At 45.1% G+C, this 27678-nt stretch overlaps 1 protein-coding gene across 1 annotated transcript in view; it reads left to right on the forward strand.

Moving 5' to 3' along the window:
- The first annotated feature begins 19804 nt into the window (after positions 1-19804).
- LOC124805591 (ubiquitin carboxyl-terminal hydrolase MINDY-3-like) overlaps positions 19805-27678 on the forward strand; it is a 137339-nt gene continuing 129465 nt past the window's right edge. Inside the window, exon 1 of the mRNA XM_047266158.1 lies at positions 19805-19936. Coding sequence (XP_047122114.1) covers positions 19805-19936 — 132 coding nt within the window. The remainder of the gene's footprint in view (positions 19937-27678) is intronic.

Raw genomic sequence — 27678 nt, forward strand, 5'->3', positions numbered from 1 at the left:
TGAAACTAATTTTTTCGTAGCATAAATCGGTTCCTCGTTAACGCATTAGCGTATCTGTCACGTTTCGCTGCCATACGGTAACTGAAGCCCACACTAGGCCTCCTTGTGTAGCTGTACCACCCAGTATTTAAGTAGTCTAATGTAAATAGTATTGTAACAACAAAAACCCTCTCAGTCAAGCCAGTTTCAATTCCTGCACATTTTAATGTGCAGTGTCAGTTGGGTAGTACGGGCCATACCAAGGTCGGATGGCATGGGTCACATAAGTAAATCTTTTATTTGTTTTTAGAGCACGTTGCCAAGGTTCAAGAAGAAGCTTGGCGGTGAGGGTTGAAGGGATTGTTCTGAGACTGCAATGAAGCGAGCGGTTTCAAGCTTTTTGGAAGGCGAAGTAACCCAAAGGGCTGTCGTCGATCGTTTTAATGTTCCTAGAAATACAGGGTGTACATAAAGTGCTGGAACACTTTCAATTATTTATTGCACAAGAGCTAAACATTATACAGATGTCATACATATTGCATTTGGAAGAGAATCGCTGGAAATTTGTGGGAAGGTCTTACGCGACGAAACTGCTGAGGTCATCGGTCCCTAAGCTTACACACTGCTTAATCTAACTTACACTAACAACTAACTTACGCTAAGGACAACACACACACCCATGCCCGAGGGAGGACTCGAACGTCCGACGGGACGGGGGGGGGAGGGGGAGAAACTGAAAGATTTGTTTTCAAACATTCAATATGTGAACCATGATTGACCCGGCAGACGTCAATACGGTAATCGAATTCTTGCCATACCCGTCCACTTCTCTTTTGCCGGGCACTAGCAACCCGTCGTAACGAATTTGTTGTGCCAGTGGTAAATTGCCTTCCTTGTTGGTGGCTTCTTACCGTACTTGGTTCTAAACATCCGTTGTACAGCTGTAGCACACTTGTTTTTGCCCAACTCCAACACACAGAAAGCTCCGCACCCGAACTCACCGTGTTTGCGACTAGCGCTGAGTATCGGCAAATTACCAAACTACTCTGTGGCGGTATACATAAAAAAAACTTTTAGGTTTTCTCTTCAAAATGAAATATGTATGACATCTGTACAGTGTTTGGTTCTTGTGCAATAAATAATGGAAAGGGTTCCCGGACTTTTTGTACACCCTGTACACTGCAAAGGAGTTTAAAGTCTATTGTTTGGAAATAGTAGACCACTACGACACCTCAGATGGGTTTCCGATTCAACATGGTTTGTGGGGAGTTTTATGAAGAAAACTGGATTTGTGCGAAAGATATGAGGGCGGGGCACATGCATTTGCAGACCCTGACTCAAGAACCAAAATCGCATTTACTATAATAAATTTAAGTTTCTATTGTGTGCTTTTACTTTATTTATTGTTTTATTTTGACGAAGAAACAAATAACATTTTAGTGAACTACAAAAATACCTTTTTATTTAAAAATATATATTTTGTTCTAAGGCCTATACTAGCCGACACTTTTATTAACATCTCGAATTCTAGGTCTTAGAAAAACTTTTCTGGCTTTGTGTCGTTTTGCTTAGAAATCTTTTTTTCATCATTTACACAATAAATAATGTTTAAATCAAGGTTATACTTCATTCCAAACAACAACAAAATTTTTATATTATTTTGGCTAAAGTGGGTCACGCTAGCCATCGTTCTTCTACATTGTTGTGGTGTTGAGGGTGTCCATTAGGCCCCACTATCTTTTCAGAAAATCATAGCATGGATACTACCAGCTACAAACATACATCTGTAGTGTAAATAATAGAATTTTAATTTTGACATATTTTTATAAGCATATCAGGACGTAAAATACACATTATAAATGAGACACGCACAAAACTGGTGTAATATTCTATACTAAATATACATATTATTATGATCGATTTAACAGAGGAGATATTTTACATGAACTGCAGATGATGATTTCCACGAGAAAATCATAACACAAATGACCATTTAAATTATGTTCTAGCTGACTGTACGAGGGCTATTCATAAAGAAACTTTCGTTTATTTAAAAAAAATGTGAATGAAGTTATAGAATTTGTTTTTACAATACTGTGAAAGTACACTCTCTAATTTATTTTTCCACATAGTTTCGTTCCACACAGAGACATTTGTCAGAATGCCATGACGTTTGTTTAGAAGGGCTCTTTCCAAGTTTTTTAGTGTGTTACAGTAATTTTCAGCATCGATTGCGGCATTTCTCTCGAAGAACTCTACTACCTAAATTCCTTTTATGTCCCCATAGACAGTTGCCTTCAGTTTCCTGTTACAAAGTATTTGAAGACACTTTGTCAGTTTTCCTAGTACGGCCCCACTTCATTGACTGAAATTTTGTTCTTGCATTCACATACCATACCCACATCTTCTGTCACAATCTCATCGAGAAAAACTTCACCTTCTCTTTCATACTGCACAAGAAAGCTTCTGCCATCGCTTAGCCTTTTGTTCTTCAGAAAGAAGTTCAGGCACCCATCAGGCATTAAATTTGCACTAGACTAAATATTCGGTAATCACTTTTCTCAGAAGATTAAGACTAATCTGTTGAAAATGAACACAAATCTACGGTTTTCTCTAACCTGTTTCGTCAATCAAACAAATCAGATCTGCACTCACCATACTCGATCAACAAATTTGTCTTCATCAAGGACATTGTATCGACCATTTTTGAACATACAGCACCACTATCTTACACCATCTTCACTCATTATTTATGACCCATGCACTAAGTTCGCGATGAATTTTGACTAGCTTCACAGTTTCTTGCCACAAGAATCCTTACTATAGACGTACCTCGTAGTTGATGGGACTTGTGATGGCAGCACACATTTTGAGAGCACGTGCTTCGGAGAGGAACAAAGACACGACCTTGATTCTCCGCAGCTCACAGCGTACTGGTTCAAGGTGCATTCTACCGCAAGAGCGGTGCCACTATCTCTACTACTACCCACACTATAAGAAAACGAAAGTTACTTTACGAGTAGGCTTTGTTCTTCTTGACTTACGCTCGAAAAGATTTGAGCTCTGTTGAAGGTACGGTGACGGTATGTGTCTACCCTTTGTCCTTTTGCGAAATTTATTATTGCAATTCAGCCCATTTATTTGCACAGTTACCAACTTAATCAAGGATCTTTGCTACTTGCTTTGCTTTAATTGTTATAAATAGATGGCGTTCCTACACGATCGAGTCACATTAATGTGATCACCGCCTATGTTCGACGTCAACGTACAGTAACCACTCACAGACGGCAGATGGCAGCACTAGCAGTGGAAGATACATGAAACGTGTCGGGGGACGTGGAAAACAGTGCAGTCGTTGTCGTAATGCTGAAACGGAGCGACTTATTTAACATCCAAAAGAGCATGATCATTGTCTTTCAGGCCAAGGGTGAAAACGTTTCCGAAATGACTGAATTTGTAAACTGTTCGCATGCCGCCGTGGTTTTAGGGCACAGCGCATGGCAAAATGGCACTATCCAAAACAGGCGCCAAGGCAAATGTGCTGCGCCACAGCCCACAGATGACTGGGGTGAACGTTAGCTGTGGAGATGTGTACAGTCAAGTAGAAGCGCAACTGTTGAACAACTGACCGCCCAGAGTTTCCAACAGTGTCTCCTCAACGACCATTCAGCTTGTTTTGCTGCGTGTGATGGGTCTCGTAGCTGCCGTCATGTTGATGCAACCGTGCCGACCGCTGTTCACTGGCAACGAAGACTGAAATTTTCGCGCAAGTACCTCGGTGGATGTCCACTGAGTGGCAACATGTACCCTTTCCAGATGAATTTGCATTCGGGAGGGCGACGGTTCAATCCCACGTCCGGCCATCCTGATTTAGGTTTTCCGTGATTTCCCTAAATCGTTCCAGGCAAATGCTGGGATGGTTCCTTTGAAAGGGCACGGCCGAGTTCCTTCCCTGATCTTCCCTAATCCGATGAGACCGATGACCACGCTGTTTGGTCTCTTCCCCCAAACAACCCAACCCAACCCAGATGAGTCACGTTCTATACTCTGAAAACAAACGCGCTGCAACAATCGTAGGAAGAGCGAAAGAGGGACCGTTGTGGTCTGGGAAATGTTTTCGTGGCGTTTCCCGGGGTATCCCGTCCTTTTCGAAGGCACAGTGGATCAACACAGGTATGCATCTACCTTTGGGGACCATGACCACCCGTACATTAAATTTGTTTCTCCTCGGCACGATGGCATCTACCAGCAGGACAGCGCAACGGTCACTCAGCTCACAGAATATGTGCGTGGTTCGAAGAGCACCCGAATGAGTTTAACGTACGCCAATGGCTAAGAAATTCCCCGGATTTAAACCCAATAGAGATCGATCGAGCTACACTCATGCTCATAAATTAAGGATAATGCTGATACATGGTGAAACGACGCTCTGGTGGGCTGTTTGCGGGTTTAAATCACCTCGGGGTATGACCATGCGGTGCATTTGACCTGCGGTCGTCGCACGGTGGCGCTGGCAGCAGTTCACGTACACAGAGGTGTGTTGGTGCATGTCAGAGTACGGTGAAGCGAGTAAGTATGCAGACATTATCAGACGTGCTAATGGTGACTGTGTGTTGAAAATGGCTCAAAGAACACATATTGATGACATTGTGATGGGTAGAATACTAGGGCGACTGGAGGCTGGTCAAACACAGCTGGTCGTAGCACGGCCCTCCGTGTGCCACAAAGTGTGATCTCAAGATTATGGCAACGATTCCGGCAGACAGGAAACGTGTCCAAGAGCTACAGTACGGGACGTCCACAGTGTATAACACCACAAGAAGACCATCAGTGCCCGCAGACGATCACGGAGTACTGCAGGTAGCCTTGCTCCAGACCTTACCACAGCCACTGGAACAGTTGTCTCCAGACACACAGTCTACAGACGACTGAACAGACATGTTTTATTCGCCAGGAGATCTGGATGGTGCATTCCACTGAGCCCTGGTCACAGAAGAGCCCGTATAGCCTGGTGTCAAGAACACAGTACATGGTCATTGGAACAGTGGTCCCAGCTTAATCTCAACAGTGATTCTCGCCGTATTTTCATCTGGCGTGATCCAAGAACCAGATACCAATCCCTTAATGTCCTTGAAAGGGACTTGTATGGAGGTCGTGGTTTGATAGTGTGAGGTGGGATTATGGTTGGTGCACGTACACCCCTGCATGTCTTTGACAGAGGAACTGCAACAGGTCAGGTGTATTGGAACTTCATTTTTCACCAGTGTGTCCGCCTTTTCAGGGGTGCAGTGGGTCCCACCTTCCTCCTGATGGATGATAACGCACGTCCCCACCGAGCTGCCATCGTGGAGGAGTACCTTGAAACAGAAGATATCAGGCGAATGGAGTGGCCTGTCTGTTCTCCAGACCTAAACCCCATCGAGTACGTCTGGGATGCTCTCAGTCTACGTATCGCTGCACGCCTTCACGCCCATAGGACACAGCACTGGAGTCAGCACGGGTCCACATCCCTGTTGGTACCTTCCAGAACTACACTGACTCTCTTCCCTCTCGTCTCGCAGCGGGCCGCGCTGCAAAATGTGGTTATTCAGACTTCTGACAGGTGGTCAGAGTAATGTGACTGGACAGTGTAGTTCCCTAGTGATCCGAGCAGGCACACTCCTTTGTGTCATATACCCACACCACGAGAAGCCGCTGCAGTTTTAGGCAAGCCAGCTGGTGCCATGCTACGACCTGAACTGCCATCATTGGTCCACTTATCACTCTAACAATGAGAAGGCTGACGTCTGCCTTCGGATCTTTACTACTTGTATTGCGCATTTGCACGTTAAATGACATGTCCCAGACGCACCAGTCGAAGGAAGTATGACGGTTCTCTTAAGCTGTGCTCTGCAGTTAGCACCTCGGGTAGGCAATGGGACTGTGTCAGTCTGCCTTAAGAGCAAGATATTGCAGCTGTAAAACGAAGATATTCGGGCTCTTGGCTGGATTTTGCACATCATTTTAATGTGTTCCAAATGTTAAATCATTGAGTATTTTGCTAAAGGGTATTTCCTTCGATGCAAATCTCAGTTTTTGTTTCACTGGCTGTACTGCGTATTTTTTGATCCACTAGCGCCGTTTATACATTATTGGCACATATACTCCTGTGAAACGTTTTGTGATACCTCAGATTTTTAGCGTTTCTCGTCTAAAATGGATATCACAGCGCCGGCCGCTGCGGCCGAGCGGTTCTAGGCCCTTCAGTACGGAACCGTGCTGCTGCTACGGTCGCAGGTTCGAATCCTGCCTCGGTCAGTTCTAAGTCTAGGGGACTAATGACCTCAGATGTTAAGTCTCATAGTGCTTAGAGCCATTTGAACCTTTTTTGTTGTTGTTGTTGTTGAGAACACAGCACCGTAAACATACGTGATCTGTCATCAAAGTCGCGTGATAACCTGCTAGTAACTCACAGTGGAACACTGTGCATTAACTTGAACTTTCGAAGTAAGCGAGGTACGTATGTATTTCTCGTAACATATTTGAGAGCGACTTGTTTTTTTACTTTCAACAGTGTCCTTACGCTGTGGAAAGTTCCTCAAGAATCAATAGCTCAGGTGTAGTGGACGAACGGTTACTACAGATGTGCTCATGCACTAAAGTGAAAAGCGAACTTGGTGGAGCTGCTGAGCAACCTCTCGAGAAACGTATTGCGGAAATGCTCTAAGTAGTTGAAGGAACAGATGCAGGCGTGTGGTCTAACTTTGAAGGTGGTCATTACTGCCTGAACAGATTTAGTAAATACACATACTTGCAGTATTAATCAAGTACTCTTTGCGACGAACGTGTTTGTATCCAACTTCTTTCTTGTATCATTAAGTTGATCGATTTAATGAAACTTCTCGTTACGATTTAGAGATATAGTTGATAGTGGAAATACAGACGAGTATTGATACGACTTGACGTATAAACTGCTTTGTGAGTTGTCAAAGACGGACAATTTCAATATGCTCTCTTGCATCTCCCGTATAGCTTCTCAGGTAGGAATTGGTGGACATGCTGTTATCGAACGGTCAGGCTTTTTTGGCACGTTGGAGATGAGCAGACGCCCGTGGAAACGAGACTGATCCGCTGCTACGAGCGTGTTCCACTAAACGATTACCTTTTTTGTCAATTCTGCTAGCTTGTTAACTTATTTTTTATGGAATGTGTTCAGCGTTGTCAGATTCCTGGTAAATTTTCGCGTCAGAATCGTCAGATCAATTGAAGCACTAATTTCTGAAAATTGAAAGTGCAGTTTTTGTTTGTTTCAGTTAACTCAGACGTGACGGTATCGATTGGAACAAAAACGGGATACCGTTATTGCGTTCCACCTATAGAGGTCGGACTGAAATTCGAAATGCTTTCTAACAGTTTCTGATAGGGGACAAATCCAGGAGTCGTCACGCTTAAGAAATAAACATATGGCAGTCCTGGAATCATCCTGATTGAATATGTGGTTTTGTTGTAAACTCTGATTAACTGTTCCACAGAAAACATTGATATGAGCGCCTCAGGGTTGTGGACAAGTGGCCAACTATCTTTTGTAACATGTCCTATACTCATTTCTATGTAAACTTATACAGTTTTATCAACAAGTGGTCATCTTTTGGAGATGGTTTGCTTGGTTTTTGTGTAACTGTAAGACGCTATCGTCAACAAGTGGGCAGTCATCTTTCGTAGCAAGTTTTGTTTTTGTATGAATTTTAAACAAAGTTTTCTGGACATTTATGAGTTACTTGGTTCATCTAAAACATATTGAGTGATTTAGGTTCAAAAGCATTCAAAAACTTCATTAGTTATTAGTTTCATTTAAGGGGAAAACTCCAGGTGATAAAATCGTACCAGGAGAAAGAAAATCGACATTAAATAACTAAACAATTGGTCTCGAAGGTTTCTTCCTTCTCCTGAGTAATTTATCAACCTTGAGTTGTCCGCTTCAGAAACAAGCGATTCAGTTTAGCGTTTTTCCTAGTCTCTTTTTTGTTCATTGTCATAGTTAGATGTTTTTATTTGTTTATTTATTTATTTATTGCAAACCACTTTGTCAGTATCCTTTTGACCAAAGGAAATTGCTGCGTACAGTCAACGGTTAAGAGAGGTAAAAAGCAATCCTGCGTTCTTGCAATTAATGCAGTTCAGTTGAGCGCGCTGTGTCTTCAATAATGAACGGTACAGTGCAGCGGCTATAGCCTACATCATTCTGTAAACGTGCTCAAAGGGGTCATTAGATGGTGTACGCATTTTCATTGCTCGTCTAATTCTACATCTACGTAGAAAATCTGCAAGTCACCACAAGGTGCGTTGTGGAGGGTACCCTGTACTACTACCAGTTATTTCCTTTCTTGTTCCACTCTCAAATAGAGAGAGACAAAAACGACTGTCTATTTACTATCGGACGAGCCCTAATTTCTCTTTTCTTCGCGGTCCTTACGCGTAGTGTACGTTGGCATCATTAGAACCGTCCTGCAGTCTGCTTCAAGCGGCGATTCCCCGAATTTTCTCGATACTCTTCCTCGAAAAGAATGTCGCGTTCCCTAAGGGATTCCCATTTCAGTTCCCAAAGCATCTGCGTAATACTAACGCATTGTTCCGACCTACCGGTAACAAATCTAGCGCCCTACTCTGAATTACTTCGATACTTTCCTTCAATCCGACCTGGCGTTGATCCCAAACATTCGAGCGATACTCAAGAATGTGTCGCATTAGTTTCCTAAAATCCTTCCAATAAATCGGAGTCCACCATCTGCCTTCCCTACCACAATCCTTACATACTCATGCCATTTCACATCGCTTCGCACGTTAAACCTAGATACATTATGTGATCAAAAGTATCCGGACACCTGGTTGAAAATTACGTCCAAGTTCGTGGTGCCCTCCAACGGTAATGCTAGAATTCAATACAGTGTTTACCCACCCTTAGTCTTGGTGATAGCTTCCAATCTCGGAGGCATACGTTCAATCAGGTGCTGGAAGGTTTCTTGAGGAATGACAGCCCATTCTTCACGGAGTGCTGCACTGAGGAAAGATATTGATGTCGCTCGGTGAGGCCTGGCACGAAGTCGGCGTTCCAAAACATCCCAAAGGTGTTCTGTAGAATTCACGTCAGGACTCTGTGCAGACCAGTCCATTACAGGGATGTTTTTGTCGAGTTATCACTCCACCACAGGCCGGGCATTATGAACAGGTGCTCGATCGTGTTGAAAGATGCAATCGCCGTCCCTGAATTGCTCTTCAACAGTGGGAAGCAGGAAAGTGCTTAAAACATCAATGTAGGCCTGTGCTGTGATACTGCCACGCAAAACTACAAGGAGTGGAAGCCCCCTCCATGAAAAACACCACACCCACACTATAACACCATCGCCTCCGAATTTTAATGTTGGCACTATACATGCTGGCAGATAACGTTCACCGGGCATTCGCCATATCCTCACCCTGCCATCGGATCGCCACGTTGTGTACCGTGATTCGTCACTCCACACAACGTTTTTCCACTGTTCAATCGTCCAATGTTTACTCTCCTTACACCAAGCGAGGCGTCTTTCGGCATTTACTGCCGTGATGGGTGACTTATGGGCAGCCACTCGACCATGAAATCCAAGTTTTCTCACCTTCCGCCTAACTGTCGTAGTACTTGCAGTGGATCCTGATGCAGTTTGGAATTTCCGTGTGACGGTCTGGATAGATGTGTGCCTATTACACATTAAGACCCTCTTCAACTGTCGGCGGTCTCCGTTAGTCAGCAGACGATGTCGGCCTGTACGCTTTTGTGTTGTACGCGTCCCTGTACGTTTCCACTTAACTATCACATCGGAAACAGTGGACCTAGGGACGTTTAGGAGTGTGGAAATCTCGCTATAGACGTATGACCTAAGTGACACCCAATCACCTGACCACGTTCGAAGTCCGTGAGTTTCGCAGAGCGCCCCATTCTGCTCTCTCACGATGTCTAATGACTACTGAGGTCGCTGATATGGAGTACCTGGCAGTGCGTGGCAGCACAATGCACCTAATATGAAAAACGTATGTTTTTGGGGGTGTCCGGATACTTTTTATCATATAGTGCATATAGAGAATAAGAGCTGTCCTGTCACATTTCCCTGGGGCATTCCTGACGGTACCCTTGTCTCTGATGAACACTCTCCATGGAGGTACTGTGTTCTGCTTTTGATGAATACGTTTGCGACGACATTCGCACATTCATCCTCTATCGTGAGATACAAAACACTGAAGATCTCTTTTCTTCCGTTAACAACACCAGGTGATGACCACTGCCTACAAATTATGCGTCATAGGTACCTCGAGCAGCAAGCAACAGAAATGCGTGCCGCCATTTTGCAGGCAACACAGAGGGCTGCATCGACCCAGACAGTGCACAGCTGCCTTCACATGATCAGTTCGGCCCATAGATGTCCGTTAGGAACAACAGTATGAAGATAATGATGATATTTGGTTTGTTGGGCGCTCAATTCGAGTAAAACAGAAGTGATTTCTGGCTTTCCCCAAGGTAGTTTTCCCAAAGGTAGGGTCGGAGATTTTCTCCGCTGAGGGACTGGGTGTTGTGTTGTCTTCATCATCATTCCCATGCGGCGCCCAGGTCGCCCAATGTGGCGTCGAATGTAATAAGACCTCCACCAAGGCGGCCGGACATGCCCTGCAAGTTACCTCCCGGCCAATGATGCCAAACGCTCATTTCCAGTATGCTACACACTTGCTTAAACTTTTTCACCTTATTATCTTGCCTAGTAAGGGGAGCGGGGTGGGGTGGGGGGGGGGGGGGACACGAAGTGCTGTGATTGACCTGTTTTACTTGAACCACAACACAGGACTTCCCATAATCTTCAAACACCAATCCGGCAAACCAAACTGTTTGGAATCGATCATTGGCACAGAGTACTATCTTTGTGTAGCTTCAGCAGCAACGCATTCGCGAAATAAAATGATAAAATATTGAAAATGGAAAGTGACTGTTTCACAGGCAACTTTGAAACGTAGCCCTCACCTGTTTACAGATACCCAAAAATTATTTCGAGCAGTTTAATTCTTTAGCAGCGTGACTAAACTCGCTTCTTCTGTGACACGTTCATCTACATCTACATCTACGTGATTACTCTGCTATTTACAATAAAGTGCCGGGCAGAGGGTTCAATAACCACCTTCAAGCTGTCTCTATACCGTTCCACTCTAGAACGGCACGCGTGAAAAACGAGCACTTAAACGTTTCTGTGCGAGCCCTGATTTCTCTTATTTTATCGTGATGATCATTTCTCCCTATGTAGCTGGGTGCCAACAGAATGTTTTCGCAATCGTAGGAGAAAACTGGTGTTTGAAATTTCATGAGAAGATCCCGTCGCAACGAAAAACGCCTTTGTTTTAACGATTGCCACTCCAATTCACGTATCATGTCTGTGAAAACTATCTCCCCTATTTCGCGATAGTACAAAACGAGCTGCCATTCTTTGTACTTTTTCATTGTCATCCGCCAGTCCCACCTGATGCGGATTCCACACCACACACAATACTCCAAAATAGGGCGGACGAGCGTGGTGTAAGTAGTCTCTTTAGTAGACCTGTTGCACCTTCTAAGTATTCTGCCAATGAATCGCAGTCTTTGGTTTGCTCTACCCACAATATTATCTATGTGGTCGTTCCAATTTAGGTTATTTGTAATTGTAATCCCTAAGTATTTAGTTGAATTTACAGCCTTCAGATTTGTGTGACTTATCGCGTAATCGAAATTTAGCTGATTTCTCTTAGTCCGATGGGACTAAACCTGAGCTGTGCTACAAATGAGCGCGCAGGCCTGAGAGGAGCAGCGCTAACTCGGCTGTCAGCCGACACCGGATACTCGGTGTTCCGTTTGGCCGTGCCGGTGCCGGATACACGCACAAGCCGGCACAATGGCGCCTCGTTACGCCCCAGGGCCGCCAGTGTGCCGGCAATTACCACCAAACACTCCCAATGCGCTCACATCAGCGCCTGCTCCCTCCTAAAACAAATCAGCAACACTGGCAGCGCTTTGTCATCTGCTTTTAAAAGCAAAAGGCCGGCGTCCGGATGGCACGCTCCAGGGGGCAGTGATTTTGTGAAAGCGACGAGAGAAAGGTAATTTTCGGGGGAAAAAAATCCATGAGTTAGTGTACATGAATGTACATGGTCCAGTCACATTAATCCACATCTACATCTACATCCATACTCCGCAAGCCACCTGACGGTGTGTGGCGGAGGGTACCTTGAGTACCTCTATCGGTTCTCCCTTCTATTCCAGTCTCGTATTGCTCGTGGAAAGAAGGATTGTCGGTATGCCTCTGTGTGGGCTGTAATCTCTCTGATTTTATCCTCATGGTCTCTTCGCGAGATATACGTAGAAGGGAGCAATATACTGCTTGACTCCTCGGTGAAGGTATGTTCTCGAAACTTCAACAAAAGCCCGTACCGAGCTACTGAGCGTCTCTCCTGCAGAGTCTTCCACTGGAGTTTATCTATCATCTCCGTAACGCTTTCGCGATTACTAAATGGTCCTGTAACGAAGCGCGCTGCTCTCCGTTGGATCTTCTCTATCTCTTCTATCAACCCTATCTGGTACGGATCCCACACTGGTGAGCAGTATTCAAGCAGTGGGCGAACAAGAGTACTGTAACCTACTTCCTTTGTTTTCGGATTGCATTTCCTTAGGATTCTTCCAGTAAATCTCAGTCTGGCATATGCTTTACCGACGATCAACTTTATATGATCATTCCATTTTAAATCACTCCTAATGCGTACTCCCAGATAATTTATGGAATTAACTGCTTCCAGTTGCTGACCTGCTATATTGTAGCTAAATGATAACGGATCTTTCTTTCTGTGTATTCGCAGCACATTACTCTTGTCTACATTGAGATTCAATTGCCATTCCCTGCACCATGCGTCAATTCGCTGCAGATCCTCCTGTATTTCAGTACAATTTTCCATTGTTACAACCTCTCGATGTACCACAGCATCATCCGCAAAAAACCTCAGTGAACTTCAGATGTCATCCACAAGGTCATTTATGTATATTGTGAATAGCAACGGTCCTACGACACTCCCATGCGGCACAACTGAAATCACTCTTACTTCGGAAGTGACGTCAATGTGCAGTAACCTTTTCCAGACGGCAGATGACAGCACTAGCAGTGTAGGGTATATAAAGCGTGTCGGGAGGACGCGGATAACAGTGCAGCTGCTGTCGTAATGCGAAAAAAGAGCGGTTTATCTCACGTCCAAAAGGATATGATGATTGGCGCTCGGCCGAGGGTGGAAGCATTACGGAAATGGTTAAGCGTGTAAACAGTGCACGTGCCATCATGTTTAAAGTGTATTTGAATTGCAAAGTGGCGCTATGCATACCTGGCACAGAGGCAATTGTAGTCCACCACAAGCCATAGATTACAGGAGGGAACGAAGGCTGCGGAGATGTGTACGGGCGAATTGAGTGCAATTATCGGGCAGTTGACCGCCCAGTTGAACCAAGAGGCTACCAACACTCCTCAACGACCGTTCAGCGAACGTTGCTGCTTTTGGGCCTCTGCGGCAGGCGCATGGTTCAAGCAACGATATTGATTGCTGTTCATCGGCGACGAAGGATGGAGTTTGCGCGCCAGTACTGTAACTTAACGTCCACTGATTGGCGACAGGTGGTCTTTTCATATGAATCAGGTTTTATGCTCAATCGGAAAGATGGCCATTGGTGTGTAAGGCGTGAAACTTCCCAAAGCAAACACCCTGCAGCAGTCGTCGGACGGGTCCAGTGCGGAGGAGGGAGTTCAAATGGCTCTGAGCACTATGCGACTTAACTTCTGAGGTCATCAGTCGCCTAGAACTTAGAACTAATTAAACCTAACTATACTAAGGACATCACACACACCCATGCCCGAGGCAGGATTCGAACCTACGACCGTAGCGCTCGCTCGGCTCCAGACTGTAGCGCCTAGAACCGCACGGCCACTCCGGCCGCCGAGGAGGGAGTGTTAAGGCCTGGCATTCCCTGTGTGGTTCAAATGACTCTGAGCGCTATGGGAGTTAACATCTGAGGTCACCAGTCCCCTAGAACTTAGAACTACTTAAACCTAACCAACCTAAGGACGTCACACACATCCATGCCCGAGGCAGGGTTCGAACCTGCGACCGTAGCGCTCGCGCGGTTCCAGACTGAAGCGCCTATAACCGCTCGGCCACAGCGGCTGGCATTCCCTGTGTGATCTCATCATCTGGATAGCACAACCGACACACGTATGCAACTATCGTTCTGATCATGTCCATCCCTACATTCAATTTGTTTTTCCTCTGCACGATAGCACATACAGGACAATGCAACGTGTCGCACAGCTCCCAAAGTAAGTGCGTGGTGAAGAGAATCAGGATGTGTTTACCGTGCTTCCCTAGTCACGAAACTCCTCGAATTTAAAATCAGTGGGGAATCGGTGGGGCCGGCCGAAGTGGCCGTGCGCTTAAAGGCGCTGCAGTCTGGAACCGCAAGACCGCTACGGTCGCAGGTTCGAATCCTGCCTCGGGCATGGATGTTTGTGATGTCCTTAGGTTAGTTAGGTTTAACTAGTTCTAAGTTCTAGGGAACTAATGACCTCAGCAGTTGAGTCCCATAGTGCTCAGAGCCATTTGAACCATTTTTTTTGGAATCGGTGGGACCAACTTGTTCGGACTGTTCGCATCTTGGAACTTAGACCGAGAACCCCAGCGTAGCTGGCCGCGTCGCTGGAGTCGACATGGCTCCCCACCCCGATCAGTACCTTCCAGTACCTCAGTGCCTCTCTTCCTGCACTTTTCGCAGCGGTCTGCCCTGCGTAAGATAGTTATTCAGGCTTTTGACAGATGGTCACGTTAATGTGACCGGGCAGTGTACGGGTGCACCATACAATAAATTACATTAATGCTTAGGTCTGCAGGAGCGGGTGATTAGAGTTGGATTTTCTGCAGACCTGAAAACTGAAGAGATAAGTCACACTTTGCAAAAGGATGCTGGCTAATCCGCTACATTAATATCTTCCAGTTTGATTATATATGGATCCGCATGGACTACAACAGCTGTTCATTATTTGATGAGTTGCAGTGTAGTGTGGATCTGTCGAAAGCCGTGTTTAAATCTGGAGAAGATGTCGCAGGAAACGACCCCACATTCGTCCGAAAAAATTACGAGTATTGTTGTGGCACACCTATGATGTGACCAGGAATCAGCACTAGCAGATGTACGGTCTCCAGCGCCCCTGAAACGGTTCTTTGGTATCTTAAAGCGAGATCCGCCTCTCTCTTCTAACGGCATAAAACGTAACTTAACTACTCGTATTGTTTTTACTTAATAATGGGGTTACTCATAGTTACTCATGATCTTCCGCAGTCGTCGTCCTGAATCCATTAACAGTCACTGTAAATTTAACTATGACGTTAAATTAATAATTAATCTTGTATAATGTTTCGATATATTTATTATACTTTCAAAACAAAATCAAAGCATCATTACAGAAGTAAACAATACTTACAATACAAATGGAGAGCTACATGCTCACTGCTCAAAAACCAAAACCAGACTGACATCTCCTGCCAACATGGCTGTAACTATTTATATTTTCTTAACAATCCCGAACAATCCTCGGCATGGTTTAAAATGATTTTTTGATTAAATTACAATTAAAACTCTCATCCTAAAACAAATGACACATTTCAGTAATTACCTTGACTCTTATATATTAAACACATGAGTGAATTCTAGTGTATACCTTAACTGAAGCGTGTATAAACGCTTAGGTATCAAATGTTAACAATACACTTGTTATATTTACTGGTTACAGAAGATTCATACCATATAAAATGTTCCTACCAATTAACGGACTTCTGTACATTAGTGTAATTAAGATTCCGAAATTATTTTCTTCGTAACTTTTCCACAAGTACATATTTGCATAGACCTCTATGTCAGAAGTTACTGTTAATGGTTAAAATTTACGTGTTTAAATGGGTCCAGTTAGGCTGTTCCGTCTCAGGCACATGTTGCAAGCAACTGCGAACCTTTTCGTTTATGTGTGCTAATACATATCGTCATATACCTCTGTTGGAGGACTGTATGTACGTATGTCAGTATGGGATCTGTACCAGACAGGACTGATAGAGGAAACAGAGAAGATCCAAAGAAGAGCAGTGCGTTTCGCAACAGGTTCATGTCGTAAGCACGAAAGGCTCAACAGAGATGATCAGCTAACTGCAGTGGCCACGCACGTATACTGCGAGCTGTGAGAAAGGTCGCATTGTCCTGCTGTTAGATGCCATAGTGCCAAGGGAAAACAGATTACACAGAAGGTGCGTTCCATAAGTAATGCGACCAAATTCATAAAAAATCATTTATTGAATATATTCGTACAAATAATCAAAAAGTTTCAAGATAGCACCCTCTTGCGTCGATACACTTCTGGAGGCGGTGTTTTCATGCCTGGAAGGCATCCTTGAATGCCTTTTCCGGAATGTCCTTTAGAGCTGATGTAACATGCGCCTGGATGCTTTCAATCGTGTCCCAATGTTTTCCTTTCATGAATCCTTTTAACCGAGGAAACGAAGAAAGTCAGTGGGAGCCAGGTCAGGACTGTAGGGAGGCTCGAGAACCAATGGGGTCTTGGTCCTGGCCAGGAAGTCGTTGTCAATGAAGGCGCTGTGACTCGGCGCGTTGTCATGGTGAACTTTCCACTTGTCCTTGATGTCGCTTCGGCAGCGTGAGACCGTCTTTTTCAGTCTTTTGAGCACTTCCAAGTAGAAAGCTGAGTTCACTGTAGTCCCAGTAGGTACAAATTTGTGGTGGACAATGTCTCTGACGTCAATGAAGACAATGAGCATGGTTTTGATCCTGGACTTGCTCATGCGCGTCTTCTTGGAACGGGGCGACGATGGGGTGTGCCACTCTGAACTCTGCCTTTTTATCTCACGGTCGTACTCAGAAATCCACGACTCATCACCAGTGATAACTGAGTTTAAAAAATGGGGATCATTTTCATACATTTCCAACATTTCTCGGCACCGAACCACTCGCATGTGCTTGTGTTCGTAGGTCAACACTTTTGGGACGAGTTTGGCACACACCTTTCTCATGTTCAAATCTTCGGTCACAATGAGGAAAACGGTTGTTTTTGACATGTTTAGAGTTTGTGCTATCAATTGAAGGCTGAGCTGTCGGTCAGAGTTCAAACAATGGCGCACACTCGTCACATTTTCGTCGACTCGTGCGGTTGATGGCCGTGCACTGCGAGGTTCGTCGGTGATCTCCTCTCGGCCCTCCATGAACGACTTGTGCCATCGGAAAACTTGTGATTTGGACAAGCAATCAGTCCCAAAGGCATGCTGAAGTAATGGAAACGTTCCGGTGGCGGACTTCACAAGTTCAACGCAAAATTTGATAGCGTACCGTTGCTCTACAGAATGATCCATTGTGCCGTGTTACATAAACTCAAAACGGGGTTGACGGAAACGCACGTCCTGACTCTCCGGCACCTCGCAGCCGAATGAGACAAAGAGCGTTCTGAAGCTAACACCCCCCTCCACTTAGCCCAGTCGGTTACAACACGCTGTGGTGTACCGTTGCGTCAGAAAAAAATGATCGCATTACTTATGGAACGCACTCTGTATGATGATGGACATGGCCGCCAGCAATAAATGCATACTTATGTTGATCCATTGTGCGTTTCAGAAAGACCAGATCGCCTAGGAATGACACGAAAACATTTCCCATACTGTAACACTCCCGCCTTGCGCCTGGACCCTTTCGACGATTGTTGCAGAGCGTTCACCATGTTTCCGATGGAACATAAAAGTGTGATTCACCTGTAAAGGCCACCTGTTGCCACTCAGGGGATGTCCAAATGCTCCTATCGCCGTGCAGATTCGTCTTCGTCCAGATGAACAGCAGTGAGCATGGGTGCATTAACCAGGCGCCTGCTGTGGAGGCCCACACGCAACACTGTTCGCTGAACGGCTGTTGAGGAGACTGTATTGGTAGCTCCTCAGTTCATCTGGGCGGTCGACTGGTTGATTGGTTCGTTTCGAGGGAGGAGAGCAAACAGCGAGGTCATCGGTCCCATCGGATTAGGAAAGGATGGTGAAGAACGTCGGCCGTGCCCTTTCACTGGAGCCATCCCAGCATTTGCCTGGAGCATGTTAGGGAAATCATGGAAAACCTAAATCAAGATGGCCCGACGCGGGTTTGAATCGTCGTGGTCGCGAATGCGAGTCCATGTGCTAACCACTGCGCCACCTCGCTCGGTGGGACGGTTAATAACTCAACCGTTGCACGTCTATTCGTCCTTGCAAAGGTCCGTGGTGCACCGTATTTGCCTCAGCGCCAGTTTTGGATAGCTCCATTTTGCTACGGACGGCATACTTTGACCAGGGTGACACGCGAACAGTGTACAAACTTAGCCGTTTCGAGCCTTGGCCCGAAAGATGATGTCATTTTGGGCGTCGGCTTACTCGCTCCGATTCCGCATTACGACAACGACTGCAATGTTTTCCGCGTCCCACCGACACGCTCAATGTACCCTCCATCGCTAGTGTTGCCACCTGCCATCTGTGAGTGATTACTGTAACTTGACGTTGCTCATAGGCGGTGCTCACATTAATGTGACTGGATCGTGTACTCCTGCCTACATTTCAGTATCATATTGTTTGTTGATGTTGTCTTTCGTGCTGAGACTGGTTTGATGCAGCTCTCCATGCTACTCTATCCCGTGCAAGCTTCTTCCTCTCCCAGTACCTACTGCAACCTACATCCTTCTGAATCTGCTTAGTGTATTCATCTCTTGGTCTCCCTCTACGATTTTTACCCTCCACGCTGCCCTCAAATGCTAAATTGGTGATCCCTTGATGCCTCAGAACATGTCCTACCAACCGATCGCTTCTTCTTGTCAAGTTGTGCCACAAACTCCTCGTCTCCCTAATTCTGTTCAATACCTGCTCATTAGTTATGTGATCCACCCATCTAATCTTCAGCATTCTTCTGTAGCACCACATTTCAAAAGCTTCTATTCTCTTCTTGTCTAAACTATTTATCTTCCGCGTTTCACTTCCATGCATGGCTACACTCCATACAATTACTTTCAGAAACGACTTCCTTACACTTAAATCTATACTCGATGTTAACAAACTTCTCTTCTTCAGAAACTCTTTCCTTGCCATTGCCAGTCTACTTTTCACATCCTTTCTGCTTCCACCACCATCAGTTATTTTCTCCCCAAATATCAAAGTCTCTTATTTCCTAATCTAATTCCCTCAACATCGCCTGATTAAATTAGACTACATTCCATTATCATCATTTTGCTTTTGTTGATGTTCATCTTATATCCTTTTTTAAATACACTGTCCATTCCGTTCAACTGTTCTTCCAGATCCTTTTGCTGTCTCTAACAGAAATACAATGCTATTGGCAGATCTCAAAGTTTTTATTTCTTCTCCATGGATTTTAATTCCTACTCCAAATTTTTCTTTTGCTTCCCTTACTGCTTGCTCAATATACAGATTGAATAACATCGGGGAGAGGCTACAACTCTGTCTCACTCCCTTCCCAACCACTGCTTCCCTTTCATGTCCCTCAACTCTTATAACTGCCATATACGTGTAAGTAATATATGCCCATGTCTTATCATCGGTTTCGGTCGTCTGTTCAAGTTGAACCAGTTTCTTCAGATAACACACGTACCTGTGTAATGTCATTTATCCTAGTGAAGTTAGTTCCTGCTGCTGGTACTGGTAACAATAAGCGACGTGTGTGTGTTTCCCCGGCAACAGGAGGCGTGCAATGGGCCGTCTGGTGGTGGGGGCGCGAGGTTGCGCCAAAGGCGGCGCCATGTCTGCAGACCTGGAGGACGTGCGGCACCTGCTGTGGGGGCGCTCCGGAGGCAAGGACCCCGTCTTCCGCTCCTGGTCACAGGTATCTTCTGCACACATACAAAGCGTGCCTAACCTTCTAGAATCAATCTTTACTTCGCATAAAGTATGAATTCTTATATTGGCTGTCGCCTTTGACCAGTGACGAGTGGACTTCGTGACATGACGTAAGGAAAATGGCGACAATAACCTCTTATCCCCAGCTACATTTTGAAACGTAAATAAACCAGTGAGTTGTGATTACGAGAATTTAATGCATCGTGAAAAGAAATATTTCCAGTTACAACTACATTCGGATTTCAAAAAGTAAGTTACACATATCGTCCCTCGTTAAGATAATTGTGCAACAAGAGTCATTGGTAATTTGCAAGGTTCGCTGCAAGCAATATAAAGGGTGTTTCACAGTTCATGTTACACTCTTCTAGAGTCTAGAGGGGACTTACTATATCAAGTTTTACATAGGAACCTATGACCGAGAACGGTTAGTTTCCATGTTACAAGGAAAACAAGAGCTTCTCAGTTGCGCTCTAGATGTTTCTTACTCGGTTCGCTTCTTATGGTAGGCTACCCAAGTTCGTGACAGGTACGATGACACGATGTCACGTGACGTCCTCTGTTTCCAACTGCCTTGCTGTTATGCTTCCTGGTGATGCGTCAGTTGATGTCACAGTGACTATTACTGTAGTAACGGGATGCCTGAGTACAAAAAAATGGTTCAAATGGCTCTGAGGACTATGGGACTTAACATCTGAGGTTATCAGTCCCCCAAGAACTTAGAACTACCTAAACCCGTCTTACCTAAGGGCATCACACACATCCGTGCCCGAGGCAGGATTCGAACCTGCGACCGTAGCAGCTGCGCGGTTCCGGACTGAACGCCTAGAACCGCTCGGCCACCGCGGCCGGCGCCTGAGTACATGTTCACAGAGTACATCGACACGTTTGTTTACGATGAAGCTCGCAGGAATGGAAGAGGAGCTGAACGTCTGTACCACGAGTACTTTCCAAATCGTGTGACTCCAGCCATCGCCGGCCGCTGTGGCCGAACGGTTCTAGGCGCTTCAGTCCGAAACCGTGCTGCTGCTAGGTTTAAGAAGTTCTCAATCTAGGGGACTTATGACCTCAGATGTTAAGTCTCATAGTGCTTAGAGCCTTTGTTTTTTTTTTTTTTTTTTTTTTTTTTTACTCCAGTCATCCCATATGTTTACCGAGAAGAACAACGGCTGCAGGAAAGTGTGAAATACACAAGCGATAGATCAAACTGTGGCGTTCCAAAAAGGCGGCGCACTTATGTACTAGAAGAGGAACTGCTTTATCAAGTTCAAGACAACCCATCGAGGAGTACTCAAGCCATTACACGTGACTTGCGTGTGTCTCACCAGAAGCTATATGCCATGGTCCGGCCGATCTTGTGCCACGTGTCAATTTCTGTACTTGATTTTACACCGTTGTGTGTATATTCCTCTGTTTTCAAGGCGAATTTTGTTCACCGTTGAAGCGCATTTCAACATGGAAGGTGTTTTGAACGCTCTAAGTAGCCACATTTGGATCAAGAAAACCGCAAATCCCCGTTTATACAAAGATTTATGCACACCTTCGATATCATGTCCGTGCAGGTATCTACGATGATCCTGTGATTGGGCCATACACCCTTCCTTCCCACCTAACGGGTGCCAGGTACTTGATAATTGTGCAGCAAGTGATGGCAGATTTTTTTGTAGGATGATCCACTGGACATTCGGGGCGAATTGTGGTTCCAACCTGATGACGTAGCAGTAAATGTTGCAGTTCGCGTCCAAAACCACCTGAACGTAGTCGAGGTGGACCACATGCTTGGCCACCATACTGGAGGAGGGTGTGTTAGTGTCTAGGAAATGTTTTCGTGTTATTCACTGGGTGATCTCGTCGTTCTGGAACGCACAATGAATCAACGTAAGTACGCCTGTATCGCTGGTGACCGTGCGCGTCCCCACATGTGGGTCCACATGAGGTCTTGTTTACGAGACTCCTGTCCAGTCAGAGGAAGATCTGGATGCACGGATTATGGCTACGGCAGAAGTGATTAACCATGCTCCACGCTTGTTGTACAGAGTTTATGCGAACTTACTGCGCAGGTACACTGTGTGCACCGAAACAGGGTGTCGTGATACCGAACAGCTGTTGTAATATAATAACAAATAGGAGTGAAATCTGTACATCTTATTTTCCTTGTTAAAAGGAAACGAATCGTTTCCGGACATGTGTTCCGACGTAAAACGTGATCTATCAAATCCCCTGTATAAACTCTAGAAGTGTGTAGCATGAATTGTGAAACACCCTTTATATCGAGCGCGTGACTGTCATAGCGCGATATATCGATTTTGTTTACAGCGTTCTTGACAACACAACGTGAGCTTGTGTCAGTAGTGTTCTAGAGATGAGCGAAGCCTGTGCAGAGTACACTTCTAGTACTCTTACAATATTGTCTACTGTGGAAACTGCTTTAGAGTTCTGCTGGGAATATCATTTATTTCTGATTTAAGAAACTGCGTGGATTGTCCCGGGGAGCCGCGAGTGAAACTTGTCAAAGAAAGCAGCACTCGTTCCAGTTATATTGTACGAAATGTCGCAAAAGCACTCCGTCACACCTATTCAATGACATTTTCAAACCCGACAGTAATTATGTGAATGAATGCTGGTCAGTCACAACCAGTTTTCTAACGACAATGTGAAAGGAACTATATGAACTGACGTTTGGTGTCAATTACCCAGTGAAAAGCCATTCGTCACAGTAGCGCATGAGGCTGTACACCTCCAGTGGGCCAAACAATACAGAAACTAAACACTGACGAAGGAATATGTTGTAGTTCCTCCAATCGCAATACTGCCTCTTTGCAAAGATGGATGACGTTGAGTGCTCCAATGCCGGCAATGAGGCTTTTAACCCACAGTGTGTGGAGGCTGTAGTTCGGGCCGGAGGTGTTTCTGTGATCTTTTGTGCGCGTTTTCATCCCAAGACTTTACCTCAGTCATTCGGGTTACCGTGAGTAAGAGCCAGGATGTTTATTTCAACATTTTCTGCGATCAAGTGTCGCCCTTTCTCCATCTTCATGGCGAGCGTGCAGCGGATGCACTCATTTTCCAAGACGACAACGGTCATATCCGCAAGGCTACCGACATACGTTTCTGATTTGACGAAGCCTTTTGCATCTCGGCTGTCCCGATCGATCACGCAATCTGAATCCCATTGAAAATGTTTGTGGCAGCGAATTAAATATAGCATTCACCACCCCCCAGTTTGGTAGCTCTACACGACGTAACCATCAATGAGTGGCTGCGGCTCACTGTGGGTTAACCTCAAGAAACACGTGTACTCTCTTCCTACTCCAGTCATTGTCCTTATCAAGGTAGAGGCTACACAGTAGAGAATGTTTGTTCTGCTACCTCCTTGCTCGCCGGCATTGCCCAGCGATGGCGAAAGAAGCACATTGAGTCATACCGGCCGTCTTAACCTGCACCATCGCTGCTCGCTGCAGTCCTCTCCAGGCGATGATATCAAGCTGGTTCATGTTTCGCGCTATGGCCATCGCTGCATGTCTTGAAACTTGAGCCGTGATTGGCTGCTTCAAGATCACTCCAGGAGTGCAATGTTTGACTCTGCTAGCTATACAAGGGGATTTCAGTAAGTAATGCAACCCTTTTCTATGAAATCAGGTTTGTTTTATTCAGCGTTGCAAGACACCATATTATTCCCCACTCTTTTTGCTACAAAATCCTATTTTTCATAATCTCCACCCAATGCGATGGCCCTACGCCATCTTTCTAGGAGAGCCTGTCTGCAAACATGGTAGCACTCTACTGTCGGAGACAACTTCTTGCTGCATCAAAAAACCGTATCATCCACGTACTGCTTCCTGTGGAGTGCGTACATCATCGGGCCAAACAGATGGAGATCGGAAGATACGAGATCCGGGCTGTAGGGTGGATGTCGGAGAAGTGCCTAATGAAGTTTTGTCAGCTCTACTCGGTTGCATAGACTTGTGTGAGGCCTTGTGTTGTCATGGAGAAGCCAGAAATTCGTTTGCAGTTTTGTAACGACGAGCACGCTAAAGTCGTTTCTTCAATTTACTGAGGGTAGCACAATACACTTCAGAGTCGATCGTTACACGATGAGGGAGGATATCGAACTGAATAATCCCATCAGAGTCCGAAAGGCAGTCGCCATGACATTACCGGCTGAGGTGCGACTTTGAACTTTTCTTCGGAGGAGAAGTGAAGTGGCGCCAATCCATGCATTCAACAAAAATTGTCTCAATCAGACTCGTAACGCGCAAGCAGTTTCGCGCAGATGCTCCTTCGTTGTTTTTTATGGTCTTCTGTTAGATGGAGAGGAACGTAGCCGGCAGATACCTTTGAGTACCCTGACTATTAATATCTGCGATGCTCTGGTTTTCCGCCAAAAGTAACTCAGTGATATCTCTCTGCTTCGAACGCACCTCCGTCACAGACATAATTTTGAAGGCTACGTATAGCGCTACCTCATACCGGAACTTCACGAAACTATAGGAGCTGAAGTGGGAATATTCCGCCATGTCCCACAACAAATTCTTCATTTTTTCAGACGAAATTGGCTGAGAAAAAAGGTGTTGCGTTACTTATTGAACGCTCCTCGTGTTAACAGCTTCAGGGTACATAAATACTCCGGACGACCAATGACCAGCGAGGCTGCAAGGTAAATGTAACAAGGCTCACGGCGAGCAATGACGTGTAATGTAGTGAGCAGTGGGGTGCCAGCACCGAGACAGAAGCGTTAACGTAAACTTACATGGTACTATTGTGGTGTTACTGGCGGTCATTAATTTTTTTTTGACGTATGTGCTCCTGTTTATAAGAATAAAAACAATGATCTCAGTTCTTTTCTGGAACATTTTTCTGGAGAAACAGCGATCTCAGGTGTATCAACAAAGTTTTGCCAGTAACAATTTGATTGCATAAATATTTTATTTAAACTGGTGACCGATGTTGTTGTAGACCATCTTCAGACCTTGTACTCTGCAGAGAAACTAGTAAACCAGCTCACAGGTAACAAAACCATTATAATAACTAAGTGAAGTTTTTATAAAATAATTGCTATGAATAGTACACACATCCAAACAAGTTCTGAATCATCTCGGTTCCGAGAGTTCCGGAACCTGTACAGAAAATTGGAATAGAGATCAACATAAACATCATTTCCACCTTTTTTATTGCTCATGAAAACCACACGTTGCATGTTGTACCACCATACAGCGAGACCTTGGGAGTTGGTGGTCCAGATTGCTGTACACACCGGTATCTATAATACCCAGTAGCACGTCCTCTTCCATTGATGCATGCCTGTATTCGTCGTGGCACACTATTCACAAGTTCATCAAGGCACTGTTGGTTCAGATTGTTGTCCCACTCCTCAACGGCGCTTCGAAGTCCCTCTGAGTGGTTGGTGGGTCACGTCGTCCATAAACAGACCTTTTCAATCTATCCCAGCAGGGACCTCCACCTTGCTGCACTCACTAGACAGTGTGTGTAAGGCGTTCAGCCTGACCGGGTTGCCTCCAAACATGTTTCCGACGATTGTCTAGTTGGAGCATATGCGACACTCATCGGTGAAGAGAACATGATGCCAATCCTGAGCGGTCCGTTCGGCATGTTGTTGGGCCCATCTGTACCGCGCTGCATGGTGTCATGGTTGCAAAGATGGACCTCGCAATGGACGTCGGGAGTGAAGCTGCGCATCATGCAGCCTATTGCGCACAGTTTGAGTCGTAAAACGACGTCCTGTGGCTGCACGAGAAGCATTATTCAACGTGGTGGCGTTGCTGTCAGTGTTCTCCCGAGCCACAATCCGTAGGTAGCGGTCATCCACTGCAGTAGTAGCCCTTGGGCGGCCTGAGCGAGGCATGTCGTCGACAGTTCCTCTTCCATATCCGAACAACATCGCTTTGGTTCACTCCGAGACGGTTGGACACTTCTCTTGTAGAGAGCCCTTCCTGGCACAAAGTAACAATGCGGACGCTATCGAGCCACGATACTGACCATGTAGGCCTGGTTGAACTACAGACAACATGAGCCGTGTGCCTCCTTCCTGGTGGAATGACTGGAACTCATCGGCTGTCGGACCCCCCTCCGTATGATAGGCGCTGTTCATGCATGGTTGTTTACGGCTTTGGGCGGGTTTAATGACATCCCTGAACAGTCAAAGGGTCTGTGTCTCTGATATAATATCCACATTCAACGTCTGTCTCTGGAGTTCTTGGAACCGGGGTGACGCAAAACTTTTTTTGATATGTGTATATCCGTGATGGTGGCAGCAGCTGGGCTGGCTAAGCAGGCTACTCTTGAGAGATGTACTCTACCGCTGAGAGTGGCTCAGCTGCTCGTGGTTAAATAATAACAACTCCGTCCCCTGTCTCCAGCATGGCGTCATTACTGTTCAATGGTTATGAATCGTCAGTACAAGTAACAAAAGCTACTTCTAAAATACACTGATTTTGTCCATAAAAGAATAACTAGAGCATTTGTTCCTTTTAAAAGAAAACTTCTATATAATAGTTAAAATGTGGATAAAAATTTCGTTAAGCATGATATTGATCGTGTGAGTGTTGGCTGCCCTCTGTAGGTGATAGATGGTGGGACGCCAGCTTGGTAACTATGGAAACGACATTTTACGTCGATTCCTCTGTAGACCAAAGATGTGAAGGCTGGCTGGTGCAATGGATGCCATCCAATAATCAAGAATATGATGTAAGAATCGAACACACATCGATCCTTCGTGAAATTAAAAGATAACACCATAATACGCAGCCAAAATGCATTTGTATGAATTAAATTATGAGCTGGCTCTGTCATACAATGTGCATAATTACATCGTTAAAATAAAATAAAATTAAAATACCGAGTACATTGGCAGTTTATATAAAATATTAATGCGATCAAGTCTGTTATTAGCAAAACTTTAATGATATTAGTGTTGATGAGATAGTGTTGTATGGGACCTTGAAACCTGTAAGGATGACATTGCTGTGGAATTCTGGCAAAATTTTCCAAGCGATGGATTTAAATGCAGATGGGAAATGGTAGAAAAAAGATGTGGGATGTCATCGTACGTGGTTAGGTTTGCAGCTACATAGGAAAGAGTAAGTCGGCATCCATTTCAAAAAGCTGATGTACTGGAGAGAGCTCAGAAACGATTTCATGGTCTTGGAGGGGAAGACGGTTGAAACTACCCTGGGAAAAGAAATAAAGTTGTGGAGATGGGAGGAAGGTGATAAGAGCTGCAACATCAGTGCAGGGTGATCAATGAAGGGGGGGGATACAGTGTAGAGTTGGTGACTAATTTTTTGTGTGTTATGTAGTCCGACAATAAGACCTCCCGTATTTCAAAAGTTAGTTGCAAACAAATAAAGATATACAGAAAATACTTTTATTTCTGAACAACAAATACTGTGCCATTTTACATTAGTTGGTTTTAAAAATTATGTGCAGTAAATGGCATCCTCCATTGTTGACACATCGACGAAACCTTTCCAGGAAGCTGTCCATAGCTCTTCGTGTCATTTTCGGTGGAGTGACAGCCACTTCCTTGGTGATTGCCTGCTCAAGTGCTTGCAGGGTTGTGGGGCGATTTTTGTACGCTTGAGGTTTTAAATGTCCCGAAAGAAAAAAAACACGAGGTGATAAATCGGATGACTTGAAGGCTTGGCGATGTCTCCTTGGGAAAACAGAAGATGTCCAGAAAAGAACTCTCAAAATTTCCAGAGAACACCGAGA

The sequence above is a fragment of the Schistocerca piceifrons genome, chromosome 7 (genome assembly GCF_021461385.2).
Source record: "Schistocerca piceifrons isolate TAMUIC-IGC-003096 chromosome 7, iqSchPice1.1, whole genome shotgun sequence".
Taxonomy (NCBI): Eukaryota; Metazoa; Arthropoda; class Insecta; order Orthoptera; family Acrididae; genus Schistocerca; species Schistocerca piceifrons.